The 27346-nt window shown below is 51.0% G+C and overlaps 7 protein-coding genes across 7 annotated transcripts; 4 read left to right on the top strand and 3 right to left on the bottom strand.

The window, feature by feature from the left end:
• Window positions 1-1035: 1035 nt before the first annotated feature.
• On the top strand, window positions 1036-1413 carry CGCA056_v003445 (uncharacterized protein; the record flags this gene model as incomplete). Its single annotated transcript, XM_037318702.1, has 2 exons — window positions 1036-1318; window positions 1376-1413. The coding sequence occupies 2 exons, from the start codon at window positions 1036-1038 to the stop codon at window positions 1411-1413; spliced, it is 321 nt and encodes a 106-aa protein (XP_037183191.1).
• Window positions 1414-3787: 2374 nt separating this feature from the next.
• BOT1-1 (Cytochrome P450 monooxygenase BOT1) lies at window positions 3788-5739 on the bottom strand (the record flags this gene model as incomplete). The annotated part of the gene is made up of 8 exons (XM_037318701.1): window positions 3788-3944; window positions 4001-4161; window positions 4221-4331; window positions 4390-4719; window positions 4787-4993; window positions 5071-5335; window positions 5392-5452; window positions 5505-5739. 8 exons carry the CDS (start codon window positions 5737-5739, stop codon window positions 3788-3790), a joined length of 1527 nt encoding a protein of 508 aa, XP_037183190.1.
• Window positions 5740-8386: 2647 nt separating this feature from the next.
• Window positions 8387-10123, top strand: BOT2-3 (Presilphiperfolan-8-beta-ol synthase; the record flags this gene model as incomplete). Its single annotated transcript, XM_037318700.1, has 9 exons — window positions 8387-8763; window positions 8825-8951; window positions 9010-9028; window positions 9084-9238; window positions 9295-9470; window positions 9528-9617; window positions 9675-9708; window positions 9767-9984; window positions 10039-10123. The coding sequence occupies 9 exons, from the start codon at window positions 8387-8389 to the stop codon at window positions 10121-10123; spliced, it is 1281 nt and encodes a 426-aa protein (XP_037183185.1).
• Window positions 10124-10410: 287 nt separating this feature from the next.
• On the bottom strand, window positions 10411-12117 carry OASD (3-oxo-5-alpha-steroid 4-dehydrogenase; the record flags this gene model as incomplete). The annotated part of the gene is made up of 1 exon (XM_037318699.1): window positions 10411-12117. One exon carries the CDS (start codon window positions 12115-12117, stop codon window positions 10411-10413), a length of 1707 nt encoding a protein of 568 aa, XP_037183033.1.
• Window positions 12118-16782: 4665 nt separating this feature from the next.
• On the bottom strand, window positions 16783-18211 carry CGCA056_v003441 (Satratoxin biosynthesis SC1 cluster protein 4; the record flags this gene model as incomplete). Its single annotated transcript, XM_037318698.1, has 4 exons — window positions 16783-17335; window positions 17412-17842; window positions 17895-17942; window positions 18020-18211. The coding sequence occupies 4 exons, from the start codon at window positions 18209-18211 to the stop codon at window positions 16783-16785; spliced, it is 1224 nt and encodes a 407-aa protein (XP_037183187.1).
• A 2625-nt stretch (window positions 18212-20836) lies between these two features.
• CGCA056_v003440 (uncharacterized protein) lies at window positions 20837-21980 on the top strand (the record flags this gene model as incomplete). Its single annotated transcript, XM_037318697.1, has 3 exons — window positions 20837-21202; window positions 21356-21709; window positions 21807-21980. 3 exons carry the CDS (start codon window positions 20837-20839, stop codon window positions 21978-21980), a joined length of 894 nt encoding a protein of 297 aa, XP_037183186.1.
• Window positions 21981-24472: 2492 nt separating this feature from the next.
• CGCA056_v003439 (Heterokaryon incompatibility protein 6, OR allele) lies at window positions 24473-26113 on the top strand (the record flags this gene model as incomplete). The annotated part of the gene is made up of 1 exon (XM_037318696.1): window positions 24473-26113. The coding sequence occupies one exon, from the start codon at window positions 24473-24475 to the stop codon at window positions 26111-26113; it is 1641 nt and encodes a 546-aa protein (XP_037183868.1).
• Between the last annotated feature and the right edge of the window lie 1233 nt (window positions 26114-27346).

Below are 27346 nucleotides of genomic sequence, written 5' to 3'. Positions count from 1 at the left end.
AATGTGTCTGCTTAGCGTCGCCTCGTCTAGCATCCCCTCTTTAAATGTCGCCTTCGGGACTGGACCGAATCAAATGTTCGGGACTGAACCGAAGTACCAACCCGTGAGTCACTGCTTACGTCCACGTCACATGACCCATTTTGAACCAACTTCAAAACGGGCCCGCCTCAGTTACTAGTCCAACGGTTGAACAGATTCAGCCAAATAATCGAGTCTGCTAAGATGGATGCGGTTCAAGGATAGTTGACCAAATGGACAACACCCTACTACAATAAGGTTACACATTTGGCAACCTGGGACTCGAATTATAGGGGACAAATCCCCTATCAAACTTGACATACGACGACCTTCATGTGCACGTAGTTCGGTAATAGAACAGCACATCTCATGTTTTCTTCAAGCATTGAGGCTATGTTTAGTATGGCGAGGTGAGTTTGCCCCAATCTAGGAGTATGATGTCTCTCAAAGCACACCCGGTTCTCAGGTATCTCTGTCCAGGCCACGCTTTTGCCCAGACCCAGCCATCCGCGTGGCAACAGGGAGGGTTGCACCAATCGGACGGGTCGCTGCATATGTGTCCTCGATAAAATCTATGTAGTTTGCGAAGAAACGCCAGCGTAAACGTGGTCTCAACCTTAGGGCTCAAGCTAACGCCTTTCACGCAAGGCTGCAGAGTCTCGCGTCAAGATAGCATCAAATCTATTTCGGAAAAGCAAGCCGTGTATTCTGCTTGGAGCATCACGATTTGGCGGCGCAAAGGCGTGAAGTGCAACAGCCTCCGTGGCACCCGAGCAGGAGAGGTAAATGCCGCTAGCCGCGATGAGTGTTGCCTCAATTCAGTGTGTCATTCGCCTAGGGCATTGAAAACCGGGAAGGCGCTCAGGAGCTGTCACACGTCGGAACTAAACATATAAAGCTCACAAACTTCCCCTGGCTGGTTTACTATATCTATGTGGGTGGAGACACACGAAGCCATATCAAATAGAAAAACGGCTTCATCCAGCGATCTCCGTTCTATCAGGTTACTCGGGAATTATGTCTTCAGAAAGGATCACCATCTATCGAAATGGACTTTCGACTCCCGGTGTGCACGTCCGACACGAATCAGACAGTCAAGATCCGCCACCCGAATACACGTATCCCGATTCCCCTACCGATGGGACGATCACGCCTGGCCGCGTCAACACCCCCTTCTCAAACTTACCGGCAACGGAAAGATTAGTCAGACGACAGGTTCCGATCATCGCCATTTCATCAGGGTCTCCCGGAGTGCCAATCTACATGGTGTGCTTCCTGCTGGTCATTTGTTTGTTGGCCTGTAAGTCACATCTCGGACAGTAAATCCTGTGCGGACCTGCTAACCCCTGAACGACAGACCATCTGGTTTCGCTATGTATGGCCATCTATACTTGATGACCCTTAGGGTAATATGCACTGCGAAACAAGTCCTGAATGGCCTGATTTCATGTCGACTTGGACCACTTGGGAATGCCCTCAGCGAAAGTCGGTGTGAGTGACGGCGTGGATAATTCTTTCAATTGAAATTACGGTCTCGTGCGGATTTAGACGGCCACCCGTGTGAACTACAGACATACACCCTGATACCGGGTTTTGTGGTTTTGGAGAACCCGTGCGGCTCCCCACGGGGCCTCAATTCTCGCATCCAGGTGCACATCCCGACGACTTACCATACCGAGATCGGAATTGAATTTCAGCTTCGATGGTTTTCCGGTGAGGGTTTGGGTGAAAACACGGAATCAGCACTTACAGTTCACTGGCCGCGTATCTTTATATATACCTTGGTCCCCATGTATGCGAGCGCCATTCCAAATTGTCCAGATTGCACGCTGTCTTTGACTACGCGAATTCAGATTGTCCAGATTTTCCGTCGCTTCGACTACTTGACTTGAGAGGCTTTATTTCCCTGATTTCTCTACGACAGCAGCCATGGATCCGTTCAAACCCATCCCGTCTGAAATCCTCCGGATGATACTCGAGATCCTGCCGAGTCGCTCCGATTCTGCTGCTGCGACTGAAGCGTCCAAAGCCTTTCGTAACGCAGCTGATCCGTTCGAACCCGTCCCGTCTAGAGTCCTCCGGATGATACTCGAGATCCTGGCGAGCCGCTCCGATATTGCTGCTGCGACTCAAGCGTCCAAAGCCTTTCGTAACGCAGCCGTTCGGTTCGAACACATCCCGTCTGAAATCGTCATGATGATACTCGAGAGCATGGCGAGCCGCTCCGATATTGCTGCTGCGATTCAAGCGTCCAACGCCTTTCATGACGCAGCCATCTCATCACGCAACCAGATCCGCCGCTTGCAAGTCCAGAAAGATCTCAGCGGAGATCTTCTCCAAGCCGCGATGGCTGTGATCTTGTTTCCAGGTCCAGGTTCGGATGAAGCGTCAATATCCCGTCACTTGGACGACTGGAGAAATAACAGGCTTCTGAACCCATTCTCTGATCCTAAAGATCCCAACAACAAGATCCACATAGAAAGGTTGGATAACCTCTGTGGATGCTTGCGACGTGTCATCACCGACTATTTGTCCAAGGCCACCAGTGTTCGAATGCCGTTTGCGTATCGAACGTTGCCAACGTGGTCAAACCCACATTATTCTCAGATGACCACCCAGAGAGATCTCCGCCAACATCACTTGAACAGTTTCAACATTAACAACATGGAAACTGATGAGCGGTGCCGTGTTTATCGCGCCTTTCTACAATACGAAATTCTCAGCAAGATCTACGGCCCCTTGACAGCGGCAAGAGCGCCTGCCGGTCCTCAGCCCAGGTTTCATACGTTTGACTGGAATGATCTCTTCCACAACTCCACACCAGCCTCCGACCACAAGCTCTTTGGGAGCGTTCGCGAGTATTACATCATGACACACCGCGCGGTGCTTGCCCAACTTGAAATGAATCCCCTTCACACGTTTCGCCAACAACCTCCACGATACATACCGGAGGAGTGTGAACATGCGCCTCGCGTGGGACAGTATGATTTTCCACCCAACCGGAGATACGTGGTAGCACGTAGCCGAGGTCGTGATGTCGATGGGTTTGCTGTGTTAGCCAGCGGCGGTCTTGACACACTCGTGGGCGTTCTGACGGCGCAACCAGCGACAATGCACATTCTGTATCGGAGGCTCTGGCGAGAATGTGAACGCAACTTTCACAGGTTTAGCGCGGTTGATTCGATCCCGGGTCTAGATACAAACGATCCAGACTACGCAAACTATATAAACGAGACACAACGCTGGTTTTTGGCTGGTCTGGTTCGGTTGCAAAGACAGAGGGCTTACGGCGTTTTTCGAGACGACCGCTTCTATCCGCGCCCCATGGCATCCATGACACAGCGATTTCGACAAGGAACGATGCAAAGCAACTTTCTTACCCTCAGAAATTATCGATACGCAGATGACAGGGCTTGGGGTGCGGAGATTTCTTATTCTCACCCACACGTCTGGGCAAGCCTCAACCAGTCTCGCATTCTTAGAGAGGCTTGGAAAAGATGTGAGAGACGCAGTGCCTGTTCTTGGAGGATCATGACAGAGTAGACAGCGGTTCGTAGGGTAGATAGCGGCTCGCAGGGCATACAGCGGTTCACACTCGAACGATTTGCAGTTTAGAATAGAACATTACTTATAAACGAAGACGGTTTCTCCCGGATTCCATGCGCTTAGTGAATAATTTTTCATGCCAAGCCGGGACGCCGTCGCATACCCAGCAGATACAAACCTGTCCACGCTATTCAATGGAAGTGCATATTCAATTTTACGGGTGTTATTTGATGGAGTCAATTTTGACTCTGATAGGTTTCCAGATCCTGGCTGCAGCACTGTCAATCCAGATTGCTGTCGTCTCATCTGTCTTGTAAAGACTCATGTCGAACCGGCTGAAGAAGTTTGCGATGCTGAGATACATCTCAACATAAGCAACACTATGGATGATTAGCTTTTTGTTCAGCTTTGACCGCACTACCGTATTCAAACTTACTTCATGCCCAGGCAGGATCGCGGTCCCTTGCTGAATGGAACGAAATACTTCTCCAACGCCCATCCCTGTTCTCCGAGCCAACGTTCTGGAATGAACTTCTCAGGCTCGGCGAATAGATCAGGGTTGTCATGAATAGTGCGGAGAGTCTGCGAGACAGTTGTCTGTGAGACAAGTAGAGTCAGCATACCGCACGCAACATCAGGAAAGGCGCAATACTTACTCCTTCCGGAAGATAGTAGCCGTCAACAGTGGCGCCGCCTTTGGGGACTCTTCTCGGGATGATGCCAGGCACTGGAGATGAGAGACGCAAAATCTCCTTGATAGTCGCACTCTACATGTCAAAGGTCAGTGACATATCCCCAAAACCACGCGCTGAATGAGCCACGCACCAAATAAGGTAGGCTGCTGATGTCACGGTACTCATAAAGACCCTCTAAGTTGGTGTCAACAGTCTTCAACTCTTCCAGCACCTTATCTAACTTGTCAGGATGCCTGAGCAAGTAATAAGTGCCGAATGTGAGACCAAAGCTGGTTGTGTCGGTGCCTGCAAAACACAAAGCCAGAGCTTCGTCAACAAGCGCCTCACGGCTCAGCTTGTGGTACATCTTTGTGTTTTTGGTGCTCAGCAAAGTATCAAAATATGTGCTGCGGCCGTCGGAAGAGGTGTCGATTCCAGCGTTTTGCTTGTCTTCAATCTCCTGAATCCACTCGGAACATTGCTGCGGAGTTGCGTTAGGCGATATGCAATGCAACTTCAAGACGTGGGTCATCGGAGGATTTACTTACGTGGCGGAACTGAGCATATCCCGGCAGCAGCTTTTGAGCGATGCTCATGGGAATAGCCATGGCAAGATGAATGAGAAACGGGAAGTGCTTCGTAATCAGGAAGTTCTCTGAAAACTTTTCCATGATGTCCAAGAAGGGGGGAAACTCCTCGTCCTGGTCAACCAAGTTCATGTTTCTGTCGAACAGTACAGGCATAATGGTGTCGACCTTCAAAAAAGAATAGAAGTCAGCAATGTTTCCAAGGAAAGTCACAGATTAGAATCAATAACAACGGTAAAACTTACTGTCACGGCTTGCCAGAAGGGCTGCATGCTGATGGCTTCTCCCTTCTCGAATGACCTCTGGGCTCTTGTCATGGCCCTCTTGACGACATCAAGAACGACGGGGGCCAATTGATCCATCTGTTTTGGAGAGAAAATTGACTTCACAGTGTTCCTGCGCTGCTTGTGCGCCTCAGGATCAATCAACATGATGATGGAATACTTGATACCGCCTCCGCTCTGGAAGAAGTCAGGGTCCTTGGTGTACTTGGTGCCATTTCCGTAAACCCTTGATGAGGATGTTAGTTTACACTTTTCCCACTGAAGACTCAATTGCTGACATACTCTTTGAAATATCCTGGGTTATAGACATGCACTCTGCTTGGTGATACTCTCACAACAGGTCCTGCTCTGGGTCAGTCCGTGATGTCGCGTTCGGGCATCGGAATCTCACTCACCATACTTAGCGTGGAGTTTGGGGTAATCCTTGATGTAATGGCCGTCCAGGATGACATCCTGGTAGAACTCATACCAATAAGTGGCTGCAGCGTACCATGGGCCAGGGATGTTTCTGAGGGGGTGGAACAGGAGCCTGTAGGCCACGAGTCCGACGGCATAGAGCACAAGCCCCACGACGAAAATTCGCGGGGCGTCGCTCAGGAGACTCTGCTGGCCCAGAAGCTTCAGGGCCATGTTTCGATCTGGGCGAAGTCGGTCGACTTCAGAAGCGATCGTCTTGGGTGCGTGGAGAAAAGAGAGAGGTAGAAGTAATAAAATTGACTCGCATAGAACGAAGAGATGAGATTTGGCAAATCTCGCTTCCCTTATGGCCTTTTCGCAGTCGCCGCGCTGCACGGTTCTGCACTCAAAGATAGTGTTGCCCAAGTTGGAAATGGTCGACCAAGGCACTCTCGCTATTTCGAGGAAAGGCAGCAGGCGGCAGCAGCGTCGAGAATCCCTGATCGAGCCAATCGTTGATCATTTTCTCCATTGGGGGTTGAACCTATATGTAAGTATGCAGGACATCTGCGGGACCCCATCAACTCATCAATCGCACGTCGCTATGGCCCTCACCGCTAAATTAGCGTGGGCCTGCTGTGCCGTTCGATGCCTCTGGCCCTCAAGCAGCGCTGCCGTGTCACTCAGACAAACAAAACAAGGGCGTTATTTGGTATGTTTGCCTGAATACAGAGAGGCTGAATTGGTCATTCGACGGATCACGGGCTGATAGTCAAGGCAGCAGTCGAGGCTGCAAGGCAGCAGACAATGGCTTACATCACTTTCGGTGTTGCCGCCTTATGGATTTGGGGCGCCGCTGGTTTGGGGGCCGATTTCTCGCATCTTGCTTCCCGAAATGTTCGGGTTAGGGCTGAAGTGCCTGAGTGCTGAGACCCGTTGATTCATTTTGGTGGCTGCCCGGGCATCCTTTACATGAGATGTCACTGAAACAGGACCTGTCAAGAGGCGCGGTCGCTGTTCCTTCCAGGCGGAACTTGGTTGTGATCCTTTTGTGGCAACTCTCCACTGCCGGATGCGGCATCGTCTGATAGTCCTCTTCGTGACACGATCCACTTGCAGTGCTCCGTGGAGTTCTTCAGCGAACGAGATCCTCGCCGGATTGCACACGAACATCGGACAAACATTGCATGAGAACATCTGACAACTGTTGACAAGTCAACATGTCGTGTCTCATTGGCTATTCTTGTGCGATGCAATGTAACCAGCCCCTGATGTTCGAGTTCCGACCCCTCCTGGCGGGATCAATCCAACGGGACCACGAGTCTTTCCATGTCTTCCGGGGGTGAATCTTCCCCTTGGCACCACGGTTTTGGCCTCTGGAGTCTGGAGGCACCTGCGGACCCCTCAAGACCAAGAGCCGAGCCCACACACTGCGAACCATCCCGGCATCTCATATGACTACTCTCTCATAGGCTAGTGTCCTGAAGACCGCGGGGCCTATGAAAACACTCCGACGGAATGTGGACTGTGTCTGGCTGTCTGCGCCGCGAACCTGCAGCGCCGCCAACATTTAGCGGCTCGGGACCATTGGCTATCCTCTCCTTCGGTGAATCTAGCAGGCTGTAAGGCAGGGAAATCCCAGTATCTGCGACCGGCAAGCAAGCAATCCTAGCCACAACAACGTGTTTTTTTCGATTTTCCAATTGAGCAAAGTTCAGACTTCGGCGTCCTGACTCTAGTCCGAGTAATACCAGGCCGAATCTGGTCTTTTCTTGGGGATTTCCACTCTTCCCAATGTGATAGCAGGGTTGCATCAGTTCCCCCGAGTAGGTACAAAAGGGAAACCTGCAGACAGAACGGATCTTGCTCTGTGTGCTAGGTACAAGTCTGTAATCGGTACCCCCGAAAGGGGTATCCTAGGCATTACAAGCGGACCTCAACGCGCAGTCGCGCATTATTACACACAATACCTAGCTCCACGGGCTCCAAGTGCCGCGATGCTGTCACAAGGTGCACCTTAGGGTCTCCAGTGAGAGACTTCTTGAGGGGACTTTTAGGTGGATAGCGGCCGCCGGAAATGTGTAGGGTCCAATGCACGCCAATGGCGGTGCAGGAAGGCGAAGGCTGACATTGCTGACACCGAGTCACCGACGGCCACAGTTATGTCTCTTTTGAGTAAATGCCTGTCAGCTTCTATGGACTCTTACGCCCCCAGACTTGTCAACTTGGGAAAATCAGAGTTTGGCCTTGCCTTGGGACTGGGACATCCATGTCTATGGTGATGTGTCCAAATCCCTGACCCTCCTAGCGGAGCTAAGATCAACTCCTTGACTCGCCCTTCTGTGGTTCGGACAATAATCGCCGCCTCTTTCGCTTGCGGTGACGAAACCCTCGCAGAAGGGGGTGGGTCTCTTCTCCCGGTCGTCCTAGGCTTCCTGGTTAGTCACAAGGGCAGCCTGACCGGTGTCCTTGGGGTCAACATCTCTGTCGAGGCGGAGTCCTGTTTGTCAATGGCTTGGTGTGCAGGTTTGCCTGCTGCAGGAACGTCCAGACCTTTGGGGGCTTGCGCCGACAGGTGAGTCCGCTCGGCGTTAGCCAACCGACGAGACGAGATGGGAAGTCGGGGTGGAGGATGATGTTTGGTCACTTGGCTGTGTGGCTCCAGGTCTGTTCTCTCAATTATAAGGTGTGGCCGCATAGGGCTGCACTTGTCATACTCATAAATGGCGCGAAGCTACATATTCCCTGGACGGACGAACCAAAAGACACAAATTGAAGAACGCCGCCATCTCCCGCCTTCTTTTCAACCCTTTTTTTTTTTTTTTTACTTTCTGAGAGATCCCAATCTCGCTCCCAAACTCAACCAAGTTCCACGCCGAACATGAGCTCAGACGACAGGTACAGGGTCTCTTGCAAGAGGGCCTCCACAGACATGGACCCCTCGTCTAACGATGTGGTTCCCTCGAAAAGGATCATGCTTGGAAGACGCCCCTCGATTACCACCGCGTCGGATATTAGTCCCTCAGAATCTTCATCGCCGCCAGCTACCCCAGTTTCCGAGTACCAAGCAACTGCCACTCAGACCTCGCCTTCGGATCATGGCAGCGCGGCATGCGACCGCAACCTGCGTGACATCATGGCGGCCGACGCCCAATACGTCCGGATTCCGGACTGTTTCTCGTCTATCATGTCCGTCGAGCCCGCCATGAATGTCAACTGGGAGCGGCTCAAGGAGGAGGCCAACGCATGGATCAAGGAGTACGTGATTTAAGACAGGTCCGATGATCATCTGCACGAAATCACGCTAACGAACGGCCAGCATCTACCACCTCAGCGATGCACAGGCGAAGAAGCATTCGCGAGCCAATTTTGCGTTTATGAACGCCATGTGGATTCCGTACGCCGACGAGGAGTCTTTCCGGGTGATGCTGGATTGGAACAACTGGGTGAGTTATCAGACGACGCAATAAAGTTTTAAATATTCCGACTAACACTCGCATCAAGGTCTTTGCTTTCGATGATCGTACGTGGGCATGGTATACCCTCGCCTCTATTGGTGACTAATCAGGAAATCGCAGAATTCGATGAAGGCCATTTGAAAGACGACCCAGTCAAGGCTCAGAAGGAGCTTGATGCTCACATGGCGATCTTGGAAGACAAGAACCCGCCAGTGCAGCGTGACGACAACCCCATTCATTACGTATTCCAGACAACTTGGGATCGTTTCAAGAAGGTCAGATTTCATTTGCTTCAAGTTTCGTACGCTTCACGAAGACTTACTCTTCCCAGAGAACATCACCAGAGTTACAAGCTCGCTACAGGGCATCCATGAAGGGCTACTTTGAAGGCCTGATTGGTCAAGTCAAGGTGCAGGAATCACAAAAGGCGTTGAAGATCTCAGTCAAGCAGTACATGGACTTCAGGAGGGCGACAATTGCCTGCGAGCCATGCTACGCCCTCGTTGAGTGGGTGCCAGATGAAGCCTTCTCTTTCGTTCCGTGACTAACAGATCTTCCCTCCAGGTATGCGCATGGAATTAGCATCTCGCAGGAGCAGGTTGACCACGAGTCGGTCCAAACCTGCATGCAAACTGCATCTGATCTCGTCATCCTGTAAGTTGCCTAGTATGACGGCCTGCAGCTACTTGCAGTTCGCTTACACCAGTGCAGTGTCAACGACATCCTCTCATATCGCAAAGACTTGGTAAGCACACAACCAACCAGCCAATCTCCATGCTCGCATCGCTTACGTCCGTATGCAGGAACAAGGAGTTGACCATAACCTTATCTCGCTTCTCAAGGCGCAGGGCTACTCGACTCAGGCCGCTGTGGACAAAATTGGTGATATGATCGATGAGTGCTACAAGAGATGGTACGGCGCGATGGCGAGAATGCCCCTCTGGGGCGAGAAGATCGATCGGGAGGTCCTCAGGTACCTCGACGGCTGCCGCAACATTGCGCTTGGCAATTTGCACTGGAGGTGAGTCGTTCTGGCCGACGCTTGAATCATGCACCCCCCTGACATGAATTGCAGTTACGAGAGCGGCCGTTACCTCGGTGCAGAAGGCGCTGAAGTGCGACAAACTCGCATTATGCGCCTGCCTTCTCCGGGTGTTTGAAAAGTTTTGCGTGCTTATAGCGTCTTCGATTTCACAAAAGCCGAGTCAATTGGTTGCTTGATGATGCTCGGTTGCCGTTTATCAACGTTTACGAAGGAGTTGGAATAGTTTAGACGAGATACCGGACATCGTGTCCTGCTTATGGTTCTGGGTGGAGGCTTTCTGATTTTTTCTTATAGACATTCATGGAGTTGCAGAGATACCAAATTGCAATGTTTTTATTGATGTGGTTTATCCTAGAGATCATTTAATCCTTCTTTTTCTCTTTTGTCCGCCTCGTGTCTTCGTCACTTATTTTCTCGCGCCACATGTTCCCCAGCTCGCTTGCCAGAAAAGACCCCATCAGCAATTGACAACCCACTTACGTACCCGTTGGCGCAAACTCCGACGGCAGTTCTCCCAGCTGCATATAAACCGGGGATGGTCTTATCTTTCCCTGTCAGGACCAGCCCCGTGTCTCCATCGACGCGCAGGCCGCCAAGAGTGAGGCCATTGACAGCTTGAATGCCTCCCACGCGGCACGAGATGTCGACGCCGTAGAAGGGGGGCTTCAACAGCGGTGTGCAGTACTCTGACGCCTTATGCATGCGATCTTCATTCCGGCTAGAAATGTCCCGGTTATACCCCTCCACCGTACTTTTCAACCCTTCGGCCGACACGCCGAGTTTGCTGCTCAGCGCCTCGAGCGAACTTGCTTTTTTGTAATCCCAGTACAGCCAGTGGAGTCGTTGAACCAACAGAGGAAAGTTTGTTTGCTTAAACAACTGGCCCCTGGCCTTAGCCCACTGATTTGAGTCAAGAATCAGAAATCCTTTCGCGTTGTGATCCCGAATCATGATGTCGCTTAGAGCCGCCCCGTACATGTCCTCGGCTGCAAATCGCTTGCCGTCTTGGGCCACGACAACACCCTCAACCAGGGCTGTTGGTGGGTACAGAAAACGCCAGGCGGACATCTTGTTCATGTTGGAAACTGACCCCCCGGCTTCGACACCGATGTTGATTCCAGACCCGTCATCGCCCTGTGTTCCAAGGGGTGCGACGGTGGAGAACTCCGGGAGATAAACTTGCCGCATTTCGTGATTGAAGGCGAACCCGCCGGCTGATAGCACGACAGCACGCGAGTGGATCGTTTCTGACACGGCATGTTCCTGCCAGATTTTATCAGCTTGTTGGTGATACTTGTCCGCCAACTGTGAGGCCATCAGCTGATACTTCTTGGTCTTCTTGACCAGGCTCTCGTGCTTGGCAAAGAGAGAGTTCGTATTGGACATTGTCCTGATCTCTACTCCACTTGTCTTGCCCTGACCATCGAACAGGACTCTTTGGACTTTCGTAGCAGGCTGGAAGTCGACCCCAAGCCCCAAGGCCGACTCGAACAAAACGCGCCAGAGCTCCCCGCCCGAGAAACCTGGTTGGACCATCCGATGTCCTCTCGGAGCCGGTTCCGCCACCTTGTTGAACGGATGTGACTTCTCATTGCCAGAAAAGTAGAGATAGTGTTGATTTGTCGGATAGCTCGTCTTGTACGGACACAAGGATGCCTCGAATCGTGCGCCGTGTTTCTCCAACCACTCGTTTCGCTGGACGCTCTCGTCGCAGAACCTGCGCAAGGTCTTGTCGTCGACTGCGTCCCCCGTTTCCTCTTTCAGGTAGGCAAACATGTTGTCCGGTGAGTCGTGCCCATAGCCTGCCTCCTTCTGCTGCCTAGTTCCACCTCCAGCGTATACGACGCCGCCCGAAAGCGCGGATGCGCCGCCCCCGTGGGCATCGTCGAGAAGGAGCACCTTTGCGCATTTTTCCGCCGCCGCGATACTCGCGCACACCCCGGCTACCCCGCCGCCGACGACAACTACATCTGGGGGCTGAGTTCGCTTCAGAGTCGAGTACTTGTGATGAAACCGGTTGGGTGCAGGTAATATTGATTGGAGACGCCACGACGATGCATTTGGTTTGGGGACCTTTTGCAATGCTGCACTTTTGCGGCAGAGCAGCATGACGATAGTGCGGCTAGGCTCGCCAAGTGAGTTGGGTTATGGTGAGGTAATAACAAGAAGGGAAATTTGGTATTGGGTTTACGGGCGAACGAGGGATTGCGCAGTTCTTGGGATAGGTAAACGGTTCAATTGTTCAATGTCTCAGTTTGCTTGCTGCTATTCTACCGTTCATTCCGTTGTTTTTGACAGCAAGCGCGGTGTTCTTTGCTGTCCGTCATTCCGCGTGTCTCGAACTTACACTTCCTGGGTCTCCCACGGAGAGCGTGCTTTCCGCGGAGACATAATGGCATTTGTTTACCCCGAAGCTTGGCAAACTCCGAATTATTCTGCTACCTGCGCCTACCTACCCGTAATTCTCATGAACACAACGTGCCGTTTGAAACTCGACAATATTGCTAATGTTTGCTTGAAAAAGAGGATTGCATATCAAGCACCAACAAGAGGGATTGGAGAAGAGCACGCTGCAAACGCGTGGTGGGTCACTCGGCTGAGGTACCCATCATCCCAGGCAGCAACTCAATCCTTCCGGACATGTTCTAATGCAGGCAGTAACAACCCTTCATTCATTGCCCTTGCTTGTTTGTGGGGGCGGGCAGAAATAATCATCGCATGTTGAAGTCACGATGCGGCCAGCTTCATCGCCACTAGAAGTCCAAGTAATGGAAAAAAGCACTGGGCAAGCTCACATATCACGTCAACGCAACTAGGCGGCAACATTGAAGGATTGATATGAACTCGGGGGCTACTCTCATGCAAATCGGTACATGCAGGCTTCATAGGAGAGCCTTGCGTGCTCTCAGTCGACTTCTAGCCTATCGCCACGAATGAGAGGATCAATCATCACATTTTCTACTTGACAAGCTGGGTCTCGTCCAAATTTGGGTAAGTAACAACCAGTAGGATGCGTGTCAATGTCAGGATTCAAGACGAGTCTGACACTGCCCGCTAGCAATAGAGTCATGCCGAGCTTGGGGGTAACCGCCAGTCTGTGAGCCAATGCCACCTTCCTGCCGTCGATTCCGAAGGTACGGCCCATTCGGAATCACACATCAGGCTGCGAGCTGAACGTTGATGTCTGGATGAAGGAGCTGAATCCCTCCCTGCCCACTTCGGTATGGCGGCTGGAACCAACAACTGCAACGCCAGGTTGCAGGGGTCGCAATCTGAACACCGACACGACACCCCGCGCTAATTCCCGAGGATTCGGTGACCGCCCTATGTTGTATCAATCAGAGTCGGTGTTCATTGGGTGACAAACCATGATTCAGCTGTATATGTGTCCATACCGGTGAGAGGAAGTTGGTTTCGGGGCGGACCAGTGAGGCGGGCAAGGGATTCCCAATCCTGTATTTGTTGGTGCCTGCACACCATCTTCCTTCGAGATCGGCCAGGCGGAAGGCTCCCTAGTTCCAATCTGGTTGTGGAATTAACCGTCATTCCCGGTTTTAAGCGCTGGACTAAATAGGAAAATGCCAGGGACCAATATCGTGGTGGGGTTCTGCAATTTTGTGTTGGTGCTGACTAGGTTGCGCATTGGATGATCTCGAGCTATACTGAGACCCTTGGAGCAGAGTCAGATGAAAGTAGAAGCCAAAAGAGAAACTTGGCGTACTATGTACACATGATGTCCTGTGTTGCGAAACGTGCCGCCCCGGCCCATTGTCTTAAATTCTTCATATACATGTACCTTATCAGCAACACTCATGGTCAGCTGAATGCCTGCAGCAAGTGAGTCCGGTCATTTGAAGAGTATCTTGAAGGTGATGCTGACTCTGCCAAAACCAGCATGGCATTGAATTTGAAATTATGACATGAATGAAGGCTGATATGCGCGAGATCCTAATGCTTTGTTTTCGACTGTGAATCACATATTCCCATAATATATCTGAGCTACTTCGCCACAGAATTTGCTTCCAAATCGTACTGTAAACTCGTGATTAGCCTCAACTTGCACGCGTCGTACCTGTGTCCGTTGGAGATTGTGTAATTAGAAGCACACTATGCTGAGGACCCCTTTTCAAGTGAACTCCATAGAGTGATACAGCTGAGGTACTGTTCAGTGTTCACATGCTGGCTCATCAGATGCTTGCAAGTATCAGTATAGGAGGTGTTCCAGGCGAGTACAAAGACTTTCACTGCAATCAAAGCTTCGGCGAAGACCCAGAACTGGCCCGGTGACACAGGGAAAGGCCCGTATTGCTTGCACACTGCACGTGTTCTGAATCAAAAGACAGTTTGGACATTCTCCGATGTCGTAAAGTTTGTCATGCCGTATAACATACAAGCTGTTCTGAAATAGGGTGACCATGAAAAACAAAATGTTCACCTGAATCATAGAAATTGAGATTCAAACCAATAGGTCTGTCAGGACGTTTTCATGCGTCACTCACTGGTTTTAGTTTACATGTCTCGATATCTCTCAAATGATGAGCCAAAATAGTGTTTTCCTGTATTAAATGCATGCAATCATCATTCTACGATTAGGTATTCAGGCCACATTGAACTCATGAGCATCGAACCTGCTTACTGAGGACGGCTGGCTCATACCATTATTTGACCTCAGCTGATGCAGAGCGCATGAAACCTATTTACTGTCAAAGTCGTATCTATGAGAACTCATCAAGACCATTTACGGTATGATGAAGAACACTTACCCTCCTGTGTGTAGGTGTAAAGCTTCTCAACATTTCAACCCAAAGTGACGTGTGTTGGAATAGAAGGTTATCCGCGAAGCCTCAACCCAGCATTCGCCAACTTCGAGACATAAAAGTCAGAGCCATAGCCTCAATTGCCATTGTTTAACGTTCACAGGTGCAAAATTGGAAGCCAGTATGATAGTGTGCCTCGACATGTAATTTGAGGAAGTCAAGAGGAAATGGAAGAATGGGACCATCCATGCACGTAGGTATGATACGCACTCATTATCCATGGGTTTGTGACAACTCTGGAGCCAGCTCACTCATGTGTTACATTTCGTCATTCTTAACGATTCCTCAGCATGTCAGAAAGCGCGTGAACATTTTCTCACTGGGATCAACTTGCACGGCGGAGGCTTGAACCAAGTCGATCACGACGCTTAATCAATTCTTGAGTTGTATTTTCTATCGACCTTCTGGCGCTGGGCGGCCTGATAGCGTCCATACTTGATGGACCAGGTGTCAACCCACAAGGATGGATGGATCAACTACCCGAGCCCACCTCAGTGCTCTTCATAAGTACCTCCAGCGACGCTTAGAGACTTATCGACCGGGAACTAATATAGGATTGCAGGGCTATAAAAGCGTCTCATGGTCTGAAAATATCGGTGAGATACTTTCGGGACTGAGACTTCTCGGTGGAGTAGTTTCTTTCACGAACCTCTGCTGATCTCTCCACCATGACGTGGCGCTGGACCCAAAATCGGAAGGTCGGGTCCGGGGTGTTGCGCCAATTGTCATCGTCAGGAGACCTCCAGGCTTGGGGGCTTACTGATCCTAATTATACTACGCTGAGTAACCCGAGATGGTTTAATGGCTATGTCCATGAAGGTCGCCGATGATAGACAGCGTCACTCCAGGTAATAATGGAGGCGGCACGGGAGAGCAGACACGTTTAGTCGCAACGAAGATACGTTGACTGGTGCTTTTCTCAGATGTTTGAATATTCGTATTCCATGATTCGAGCTTGACGTCCCATAAGAGATCTTGGAAGTCTTGTTCGTCTGGATTTCGTAAATTCATGCGTCGAGGAAAGCGACATTGCAAAGAAATACATTTATTGACATGATTATCCGATTAGATGTTGACAAACTAAGATATCAATGATTTTTTTAGACTACTGGTACGGCGAGGACGATGGAGAAGACAAGAATGACGAAAAAGACAGATATCTCATGGGCCAAAAGAAGGCATCGTATGAGTACACCAGCGTAGCATAACTTGCAAATAGCCCTCCCAGATGAATACATAGTTCATGCTGCGAAATGGCACCAGAGTTACGTTGACTGAAGAATGATTCTTATCACTCGAGTTCAAGCCTCTTTAAATACGGCCTGCGTATCATGAATTCAAAAGCATTAATGATTAGGTACCTTACTTGTAAAAGTTGCGATAATGCTTCCGCCATCCTGATTCCGCCCTCAGGTCAGACTTGACGCCGAAACAAGCACTGATTCACATCATCAAAGTGTTAAGTCTGTTCACCAGGTCAGCCACAAGTGCTTCTCCTTCAGTAGAGAACAAATGTATCACTAAAATACGATAGCTCTGACGAGTTGCGCTTGCTCCTTTCAGCAGCAGAAGCGATGTGGGCAAGATGAGCTCTGACAGCTACACGTAAGTCATCTCATATGGTAGTATTCCACCTAGTATTATACAATCGTGTAGTTGTACAGTGATTAACGATTCGCTTTTGTGACATCACGTCAGCATTCAGACCCTATATCCAACCCCATCTGCGCCTTGATCCCCGTTGGTGTGTACCATCGCCAAATTGTTGGCATCTTCCCGGACAATTGACTGTTTCCTTGACTTCGTAAAATAATTTGGTGACTTCTTTCAACCAGCATAGGCAGTGCTCTCTGGTGAAGCGTGGTTGTAGTCGACTCTGTGATGGCAACTCTGCTCCTTCCTTGGAGACAACTTCCTACAAGCATAATATGATGCAGCTACCATAAACAGCAGGTTATCATGTAGTTGTCTGCTTGAAATCCTTCTGAACACGAATCGAGTGCAACGGAATCTCATCCTCGCTTTTGTCGTCAGGCTTGGTAGGGTAGCTCGTCACAGTATATCCGAAACCAAGTCCGTCGGCGTCGGGACGCAACTTCCGGTCATTCAGGGGTGGCGTGCGGTCGCCGCTCCGGCCGTCGGATCCGTTCTCGTCAGAGAGTCGATAAAAAGGGTCACCGCCGGCTGAGTGCTTCGTGGTCGACTGGCTGCGATTGACGTTTGTGCCATTTGGGTCTTGCGACGACATTCCGTTGCTGAAGTTGGACTTGTTCTTGGAGCCGAATCCCATCGCCGTTCCAACTCTGAACATACCACCCATGCTGCCCTTGATACCGCAGGCTCGGGCCACCTTCTGCATGGCGGGTCGAAGGGTGGGAAGGCAGGCAGAGACAATGCCGGCAGACATCTCGATGGCGGTCCAGCCGACGGTCGGGGCGAGGGTGTAGGTTGGGTCGAGGTTGCTGTAGGTGAAAAGAACGCTCGTTCGGTAGGCAGAGGTGAAGACGACACTAGCAACTGGTTAGCATCCCATGACGGGGAGCACTCCAATCCTCGAAGATCAGGGTTAACAAATAGGGGGCTCACAAGAAACCAAGGCCAAAGGCGAAGGTCAAGGCAATCTTCTCAGCCTTTTGCAGCTGCAGCTTCCAAACCTGAGGAATAGGCATGAGAAGGATCAGGAGATCGGTGAAAATGGTTGAGGCGGCATTCGCAATCCATGTCGCGACCTGGTTGATGCAGCGGCCGGGAAGATCGGGATACCACAACTTTTCGACGGGGACGCAGATGAAGATGAACAGGAACGTGATGCAAATAACCCAGGCGAAGACGAATGCTCCAACACCCCAGGTCATCTTTTTGAAGAAGGGGATGTGGAAGATGCGGTAGTACATGAGCAGCAAGCTCAGCTTCGTCCAACCCAGGTTCCATGCGTAAAGGATCTCTGCTACGACAAGGAACTTGGCCATCAAGACGATGTTATCCATCTCGACCTTGTCGGCGTGGACGCCCATGCCCTTTAAGAGGTTAGAATGTGCAGTTCATCTTCGAATTGGGGGTAATACTTACTACTGAGTGCATGGCAAAGATGAATCCTACGACGACGATGTTCCATAACTGCGTCATAGTTAGTTCAAGGCCCAGCACTCCAGATAATGACGCTATGAACGTCAATTTCGAGGATAGGGACGCACCATCGACCAGATGATCAGGTAATCATCCCACCACAGCTTCTGTGCCTTGAGATGGCGACTCCACAGACGAAGACCAACGGACAGGAGGGCGAGAACGGTCACGGAGACGACGACTTCGATGGTCCATGGCTGGATGTTCTGTGAATCGTAACCGGGAAGCCCGGGTAATGGCGAGGCATCGGAGGACGACATTGTGACTCGGCTCGTACGCTCTCACGCCCCTTTCCTTCACTCGCTTGGACGATGGGCAGAAAATAAAGTTGGACTCGATCGCGGAGAAAGGAACAAGAGAAAAGGCTCCTTCGGGAGTGAGGGGAGGACCCAGCCTGATAGCTCTCAACCGAAGGACAAAAGCAAAGGGGTTGGCGGCGCAATCCGCTTCAAACGGTCGCTCATCAACCCGGGGGAGGAGACTACCCTTCGCCGGAGGCTCATATGGACAGGGCCACTTGGTCGCTTTATTCTGCAGGCACGATCCCTCGACACTGCACGCGAAGTGCCGGTTTTGGTGCCCCTACCCCTGGGCGGCGCAGGAACCTTGGACGGCTTTGACAAGAGTGCGAACCCCTGGACAACGTGGTAATGATGGTACGAAAACTGGGGAAAGAGAGAACTTCGGTTCACTGTGGTCTTGCTTTTTGTGCTTAACTCAGTTGTGTGTAATGCAACTCTCCGGTCGACCGCAAGCTGGATCATTCCCAAATTGGTTGTGAGAGGGGAATCAGTTTATATGTCAAACGTGCCGGTCGACAAAAAGGGCAAGTTGATCAGCAAGAGGGAGTGGACTGAGAGGGGTTGGTGGGCGCGAAGGACAGGGCAGACAAGGTTTGATGATGGATGACTGACAGAATTTCATCGATGCCACGAGGCAAAGTCGGGCATCACGGACATCAACCCTGGCTGAGTGAGCTCAGCTCCAAAGCACAAGCCGCATTACTACACAGGCATTTTTGTGATTCGTAGGGGTCTTTTCGCCTCATTCCAGTCTTCCTATCATATTTGTTTTGATTTTGGAATATGACCGTCCACAAAAAGGGCGGGCTTTTCCTCTTTTTTCCTCGACGCCTTGTGGACCAAGGTTACTAGCGCAGTTAAGCGTCAGGCCTTTTGAAGGTCGAACGAGGTTGATGATTTCGGACTCGTTCTCCACAGCATTGGTCAAGAAATTTGGGGGCAAATGGCAGGCCTTAATGGGGATCATCCCGGACGCAGGATTCCGGTGCCGGGCAGCCTCCCTGAAAACCACTCGATTGGGTATCGGGTGGTGTTTCCAAGACTTCTAGCCTCCAGCAGTGGTGTCACTGTCTGGTGCCTGTTGGTCGGGCCGGGGTTCTCGCCGTCGGGAGATATTTGAGTGTGGTTTTATTTCGTTACACATATGAATTCCGCATGCGGTTTTGCGCCGCCCAGGAGCAAAAAGAATCGACAGGGGGGCACTCTAACCGAGCCTGCGAGTGTCTCGGCGGCTGCATGCGTCACCACGCAGCGCGTCGTCAGTGGCCGCGGAGGGATTTAGCACTCAGAAGCCGGTCGTATTGGGGGGGGGGACACCGGTTGTTCGGTAGCTGTTGAGGCATGCGTGCGGTGTGACGATCTCGGACCCAGCCGGCTTTCCGCTGAAGAATCCGACCAGAAGGATTCCAGACTTTGATTGAGAGACAACTTGTTGTGCGATTAGAGTCGGGCACTGCTTGCATGTCAACAACCACACAGACTTGACGCCAAAAAGGACGCCAGACCATATCTGCGAGCGGAAAATCAGCAAGACTGAAACTAGAGGAAGGATATTCCCGTCCCTCCCGACGGTTCATTTCTCTTAGAACGGGCGGGATGAATTTTGACTTTCAACGGCTCACTCAGTCCAAAACGACGGCGTCTTCCTCAACCGGGGATGGCACACAATTGACACCACCCAAAACGGCATTGGATGAACCTCTCACGGCCATCATCGAAAGTTCGCAACGCCGTCTCGTTCGTAAAGACCCGCTGTCCATCGTCTGGGCCCCTTACTCTAGCTCTCCTTGGGCAATGAGATGCAAACCTTCAGGACGCTACGCCGCTGCTGTCACCTCGGACACTTCGGTGTCAATAGCGCCAAAGACTCGGCGCTAGGCAGGGAGAACGTGGACTGTTCTCATTTCGCCCCTCGGTTGGACGGACCTGACTCGTGTCCACATCTGCCCATGTGCTATCGAATGTCTGCGGCCAGTGCTTCGGCGATAACACGGATAGGAGTGATGGGAATCCCCTGACAATCCCCAAGAGCCGATACGCGTGCTGTTGATCTTTTCCTCGCGTCCAACAAAGCTCCCCGTTACCCACATGCCATGGAAACGTCAGAGGCATTGACCAAATCCCCCCTCCTTGGGACCGGCGCTGGCAAATCGAACCGGATGGTCGCTGGAGCTTCACAAGACGTTTTTTTTCTGCCCCCCTCCACTCGCTTTGAATGCAGGGACATGCCTCGCCGTGAAATGGCTCTATTGGGAAACGCTCCCGGTAGCTACTGCACGGAGGTTACAACTCGGAAGGGTTTCGGCGGAGCCGGTCGTTTGAAATACACCGCTGCCATGTCTGCCATGTCCAGTCGGCAGGCCGCACGAGGTGCCACGAGCGTCTTTGCGGTGGGAAATACAAGAAAGAAACCCGCATTCTGCTTTCAAACTTACTACTAAACCAAACCTTCTTTGCCTGTACCCCAGCCAAGCTGCGAGTTTAGTTTCCTGAATCGAACATTCCATCCCCTCCCCAAAGGAATCCAATCCCAAACCGCGCCAAATAAGCCCGCAGCACCTGTCAGCAGAGACCGAATCAAAAATGGCCGCCACAACTACGATCCAGGTCCCCCACCTCGGCGGCATCACGGCCGGCTACCGTCTGTCCGGGGACAAGGTCGACCCCGCCAAGCCCACCGTCGTGCTCATCAACTCCATGTGCACCACCGTCTCCCTCTACGATGCTCAGTTCAACAGCAAGACGTTGACCGATGCTGTCAACCTGCTGGCTATTGAGCCTCTCGGCCACGGCTCCACCAGCTGCCCGGCCGAGCACTTCACCTACTGGGACACGGCCATCATGGCCCTGCAGGTGATGGACAAACTCGGCGTCGAGAAGGCCTTCGCTCTCGGCACTTCTCAGGGCGGCTGGATGGTCACCCGCATGGCGCTTTTGGCTCCCGAGAGAGTACGTAGCTTACCACCCACGTGATCTTCTGCTGTCACATTGTCATTTGCTTTTGACCACAGACGCTGCAACATGATGTTGCGTTTCGGTGTCCATCACTGTTGATCGATGCATACTGTGGACTCCGCAGCTAACGTTGTTTGACAATGATAGATCCTGGGTCTCTTGCCCTTGGGCACATCCATGGACTACGAGTCAGCCGACTCTCGCGGCAAGGGCTGCTGGGACCCCAAGGCTCAGCTGCTGGCCTTCTACGACGCCTGGTCCAGCCCTGTCCCGACGCCTGACTTCCTCGTCGACGACATCTGGTGCGGTATGGTCGGCAGCTTGGGCTTCTCTGGCACCGTGCCTCCTGAGACCCTGGCTTTCTGGACCAACACCCTCAAGTCTGTCTACAAGGGCGACGAGGGCCGCAAGAAGCTCAAGATTGCCCTTGGTAACCTTCTGTCCCGCGATGGTCTCCTGCTGAGACTCAGGGATATCAAGTGCCCTGTCTACTGGCTCCAGGTACGTGCATGTAGGATCAACCATGGGGAACGAAGATGCGAGGCATTCGGCTCCAGGCTGAGCGTAAGCGAGCGACCTGTGCGCTAATCATGTTTAGGGTACCGCTGACCCCGTCTTTGGCGTCAACATTCCGGTCGAGCAGATCAAGCTCTTCACCGCGTCGCCGGAGGCAACTCTTACGATGGTTGAGGGCGGTGGTCACTACCTCAACGCCACGAGCCCCAAGGAGGTTGAGGAGGCTCTGCTCACCATGGTCAAGAAGTATGCTTAAAGGGTCAGGCCTTGTTGTATTTTTGGGATGGGCCGTGCGATGGCGTTATGATCATGAGTCGTGGAAAGCGATACGCGAGGGACATTGAACATGGAACATCGGCCCCCAAGTTGTATGTGCGGCTGACAAGTACATAATCCGAATCTGAAAGAAATACCCAAAAGAACTTGAGATTCATCAGTGACCACGTCTGACCTCCACCCGGGGAAATTCCGGGCGGGTAATTATTGCTTGCATTGCACTCTGAAATCTCACGGATTGAGCGAAAACAATCAGTTGTCAAAAACGCGGCCGTGTGCAGCGTTCAGGGGCTGAGGCAAGTGATCTGACGATCCAAGCGTCTGCCAAACGACATCTGGGCCCTCTGTCAAATGCGACTTAACCAATTAAAACCAAAGTTCGTTATTCAATGTGACAGGTTCTATGCCTGTCAACTTACTCGGTCAGTATCCGACGTTGGTCGGAAAAGTTGCGACCTTGAAGTTGCCTCGTCCTTGCCATCCGTTTGATGTAGGATTTCGTCGAGGTTACCTCCTGTCTACTATTGCTACCATCCCTTTCCACACAGCTGGGACGCAAAGCTTGAGGGATAGGCTCACCATTTTGGGAGATTTTCTGCTGTCCGACGGTTGCCGTCGGGCGCTGCCGCTCCTGGCGTTAGCTAACCATCAGTCGATGAGCTGGATGGGGCAGTTGCGACCCAGTGTTTAACCAGTATCATGACTCGCAACTCCGAGTTGATGCCAAGCTGTGGCTAAACGTCGGAAATGGTTTACGATAGTCCACGCCGCCAAAGGAGAAACTCTCGCCTTTTCAGAGTTGAAAACCACGGAAGCCTCTCTCATCGGTTTGTGGGCGACTAATCTCCAGAGCGAAGCTAGCAAACTTAGATATAAAGTTGGGCATCATCACAAGCCACTGAGACAATATTGATGGTTGCAACAGAAAACAAATGTCTGCTAAACGCTCTTGAGGCCAGTTCCGAACCACCCTCGCATTTGGTGGGCGCAAAGGTGTCGAACATTTAGCTATGAAAGTTTGATGAGCGAATTTACACGATATTGATCTTCCCCTTGATCAAACGGCGAAGCTTAACGTCTAAGATTCCATGTTGATGGAATTTCGTGGCATCAGGCCATGCCAGTCGAGTAGATGGTCCTTTTTTCCCTAGGGTCACGCCAAAGCCATTGGTCCAGTGAAGCTGGCTCTCTCCCTCCGAAGCCATGTTCCGTGATGTTGAGGCGTAGTAAATTGATGAACTAGATCGACCGACATCCAGAATGCATCGGCGGCGATTCAAGAAGAAAAGACTTTCCTGATAAATTTCATAGGAAAACACGTCAAAGTGATCACCGACGAGTCTTACACACCGTATAACCATCAATTCTCATAGTAGAGCCCGAAATGGTTAACTTTTCAACTTGTTCCATCATGGTAACCTAAAACATCCAATGATATCTACCCAATGACAACTCAGAATGGTTTCAAATAGCTCTGCATCCAAGGTAGCGGGCTCGTGTATAGCCGGTCAGAAGCTAGGTGGTGAGGTGAAAAGTTCATTAGAATGTTGCTGTACATCCATTCCTCTGGGTCACAGATTGCAGGCGCATGGAGCGTGCATGCGCCGACAAAATCTCTAATCCAACGACAGGCACAGCTGCGTTGAGACAAACTTCTGATCGTGTGTCATTCCTGGGCTAAGGAATATCCAGAAATGAGAAGACGATTTGTTTCATTTGAATATGATGATTTGCTATACGCCCAGCCCATGGTTGTACTAGACTCCAAATAGAAAGAACTGCCTGCAGTTTTGTAGTCGATTGAGGTTATGATTTACCTTATAGGTGGATGCGTATGTACTTGGCCTAGAGTAAGTGAAGTAGAAACTGGTGTAAGCTGTGGCCGAGGGTATTTTCTTCTCGTTAGGAAAAGAATCTTGAGATTTGTAGGAGGCGCTTTCCTATGGATAACAGTTCTGCTTTATCTTCTGATGGTACGACGCTGGAGCTTTTTAGTTTCAGAGGCTTTGAATTTTGATTCTTGTTGACTTTGTATACTCAATTGGAGAGCTGCAAATGCTGGCGCAGAAGTGGATGCATCTCTCAGATGAAAGCGGTGAGCAGACACATAGTGAGACAAAATTTTGTGGCTTATTCACCGAATGTCCAATCAATTATGTGGCCTCTTGGGTTTTGCCAGCCTTGGCAAGTCTGGCGTTGCTGCCTCCGACCACCAGCTGCTCCCCCGAGCCAAAGAAATTGCCAAATGAACCGTATATGAATACCACACCTCACCTTCAGTTGCATCCACTCCAGCTCTCCGCCAACGCATCGCTTGGAGTCGTTCTACTCAATGCGCTTTCCCCGACTGTGTCTTGACCGCCCCCGGGCGAGAGAAACGTTTGCGTACGCATCTCTTCCTGAGGGTAAATTCATCCGATGATCGAGCTTCAGCCAGGAAACTATGATGATCGCTTGATATGTAGCCTACACATGTCAGGTGTTGACAGCGCTACCTTTGAGGCTATCTCCTACGTCTGGGGAACGCATGGCAGGAACGAAACTATCATCTGCGACGGCAAGCGGCTGAGAATCACAAAGAATTTACGAACGGCTTTGAAACGTGTTCGACTGCAAGGAGATACAAGGAGAATATGGGCAGACTCGATATGCATTAACCAAGAAGACCCCAACGAGCGAGGCCATCAAGTGGCTTTGATGGGTGATATCTACAGCAAAGCCACACAAGTTGTAATCTGCGTCGGACCCGACCCCGATGACCATGGACATCGAGCCAGCACACTTGTGGACGATGTCAACAGAACCGTGCTTTCAATATGTGAAAGCATCGACTATTCACCAAAGAGTATCCCGTACGCGAGGGATGACGATCCGCTTCGAAATGATCAGAGGTGGAAATCGTTCGCTGCTCTTCTTCAGCTACCTTGGTTTCAGAGAGGATGTGTGGTACAGGAGTCAGGACTTGCAAAGTCGGCCATCATCCACTGGGGCAGTTCGCAGATCTCCTGGGCGCCTTTCATGAGGACTTGGCGCTGGGCAAGCCGTCAAGCTCCCGCATTGCACGTGCCACTATTTGACAAGATATGGCTGAGCTTGAACCCTATTTGTGACATGGCATTCGTGGCATCTCATCTACGCGAAAGCGTTGCTTGGTACCCCAAAGCGAGCACATCTCTGATTACGCATCCTCTAGAGATGATGAGGCATGGCCACCGCCTTTCCCTCACTGACAAACGCGACCGTGTGTATGCGTTTCTTGCGTTAGCACAACGCTTGACTGTCTCTGAGTTCCAACCAGACAACCCCAGTTACAGTCAAACCTTCCAGGAGACCTATCTTGCGTTCGCTCGCAAATATCTCAACGACACGAAAGATGCCACTCTCCTCAACTACGTCCACCACAACGCGGATACTCTGTCTTCTAAGCTCCCTTCATGGTGTCCACGTTGGGATCTGGGTGTTCACATCAGTTATATCACGACCCCTTCTCACAAGTTGATGGAAACACGTCCCAGGTCACCTTACACATTGGAGATCCTGACTGGCAACGTCCTTCGAATGAGCGGGGTGATCGTCGATTCAATCGCTATGACGTCTGAAACACTTACTAGTAGAATTACGGTAAATGGGATCGGGTTGATTTGGGAAGAGTTCAGAGTTCGTCAAAAGAATGTATGCCCTTATGAGCCCGACCTCCGTCTTCAAGCACTTGTCCAGTGCCTTACTGGCGGACGAATGTATGGACGTGAGACCAAGTGGTATTGTGACTATGCAGCATACCTCAGGGAACTTTTCCGAATCAGTAAAGATACAGTCATTCCCCAAGCTGTGATGGAGTTAGGGAACATTGGCGAGGGAGAAGTGGCGGGCGTTCATCTGATCGCGGCAGAGTACGCCCATAATCGAAAGGCCGTGGCCACAAGGAAGGGGTACTATGCACTGGGGCCTGGAATCTCTGAGAAGGGCGATTTTATTGCCGTCCTATGTGGCACGCGTGGTCCGGTAGTTCTACGAGAATCTACTTCCAAGAAGGGATCGTACAAGATCATCGGAGAGACGTTAGTGGCTAGCAAACGCACTTACCGTAACACCCAAGGCGTTTTACTTCCTTAAAGACTAGGGGGGATTGGGACGCAGGATTGGGAAGGCTGGGGAGCGAAGGCAAATGGTGTTTTGCTGATTTAAGTAGTTCTTTAGCTGGAAACCCAGATGGTGAAAAGCTGTGGTAACGAAGCGAGGCGACTACGGCTTGACCGAGACAAGCTTGGGACCTCTAGGAGAAAAACATCTTTCGCGTCCAAGTTCTGAGCATCTCTAAGAGGACGCGTATCGAGACACTAAGAGTTGCGTATAGTAGTATATGAAAAAGGAGGTCTTCAAAAGCCATTTGACAAATTAAAGTGGCCTTATTCAACCCCAATGAAATACCAAGCCCAAAAGCTGGTCCAGCAGCAAAGGACATCCCAGCCGACACCGCTCACAGCTGGGTGCTTATAGAGTGTTTTCATGACGATGGTCATACCCTTATCAATGCCAAAATTGCCCCTGAAAGCGACGGCTAACACCCAGGCCATAGACGCCAACTGGAAGAGCTTGAAGAGCCAGGTCGAATCACCAAGCATGTGTATCGGCAGGAAGACTTCCAGAACCAATGACACGAATGCCAGTAGATGAGGTCTCGGAAGCAGTGCGAGGAACCCAGGCAATCCCGCTGCAGAAGTAGTTGATGTTGCCCAGAGCAGGTTCATAGTAAGGAGGACCGTATGTCAGGACCATACACCGGGACACCGTTGATGAGCTTGCCTTCTCTGACACAGGCTTTCGAGCTGCTTCGGCCCCGCTTGCCATCTTTGGATGATGACAGATTGGAAGTATGACTGCAAAGTATGGCGAGAAAAGAAAAGTTGGCTGCAAAAGATGTTGCAACCACTTAGCCAAGCAAGACGAATGCCCAATCTTGTGGAATCTTCCGTCTCTGGGCTGATCACGCTATGGTTATGTAGTTGGCTGATGCCATCGTCCGTCTGACATGACTACTATTGGAAGACCCCAGTGTGCTTGAACAACAGCATGCACAGTGCACTCCAATTTACAAACAATTGGGAAACTGCGAAGACCACCTTATCCTCGGTCACATTCCAAGAGTTGATGCATACGCCTCCTTGAATAACAACGTAATCCACAATCGCCAGGGAGCGAAGACTGATAATGAATGTCTTCTTAACCTAGTGAAGTCGATGCGAAGATACAAGTGAATAGACGATATGTGCAAATAGAGAATTAATGAATAGGTACCCAAAGAGCGAGTCGACTAACACGTCCAAAGCTTTGCATTGAGGATTGAAA

The sequence above is a fragment of the Colletotrichum aenigma genome (genome assembly GCF_013390185.1).
Source record: "Colletotrichum aenigma strain Cg56 chromosome Unknown KSG_Cg56_contig02, whole genome shotgun sequence".
NCBI lineage: Eukaryota > Fungi > Ascomycota > Sordariomycetes > Glomerellales > Glomerellaceae > Colletotrichum > Colletotrichum aenigma.
Note: the sequence above shows the minus strand (reverse complement) of the source record. Positions and strands in the feature narration are given on the sequence as shown.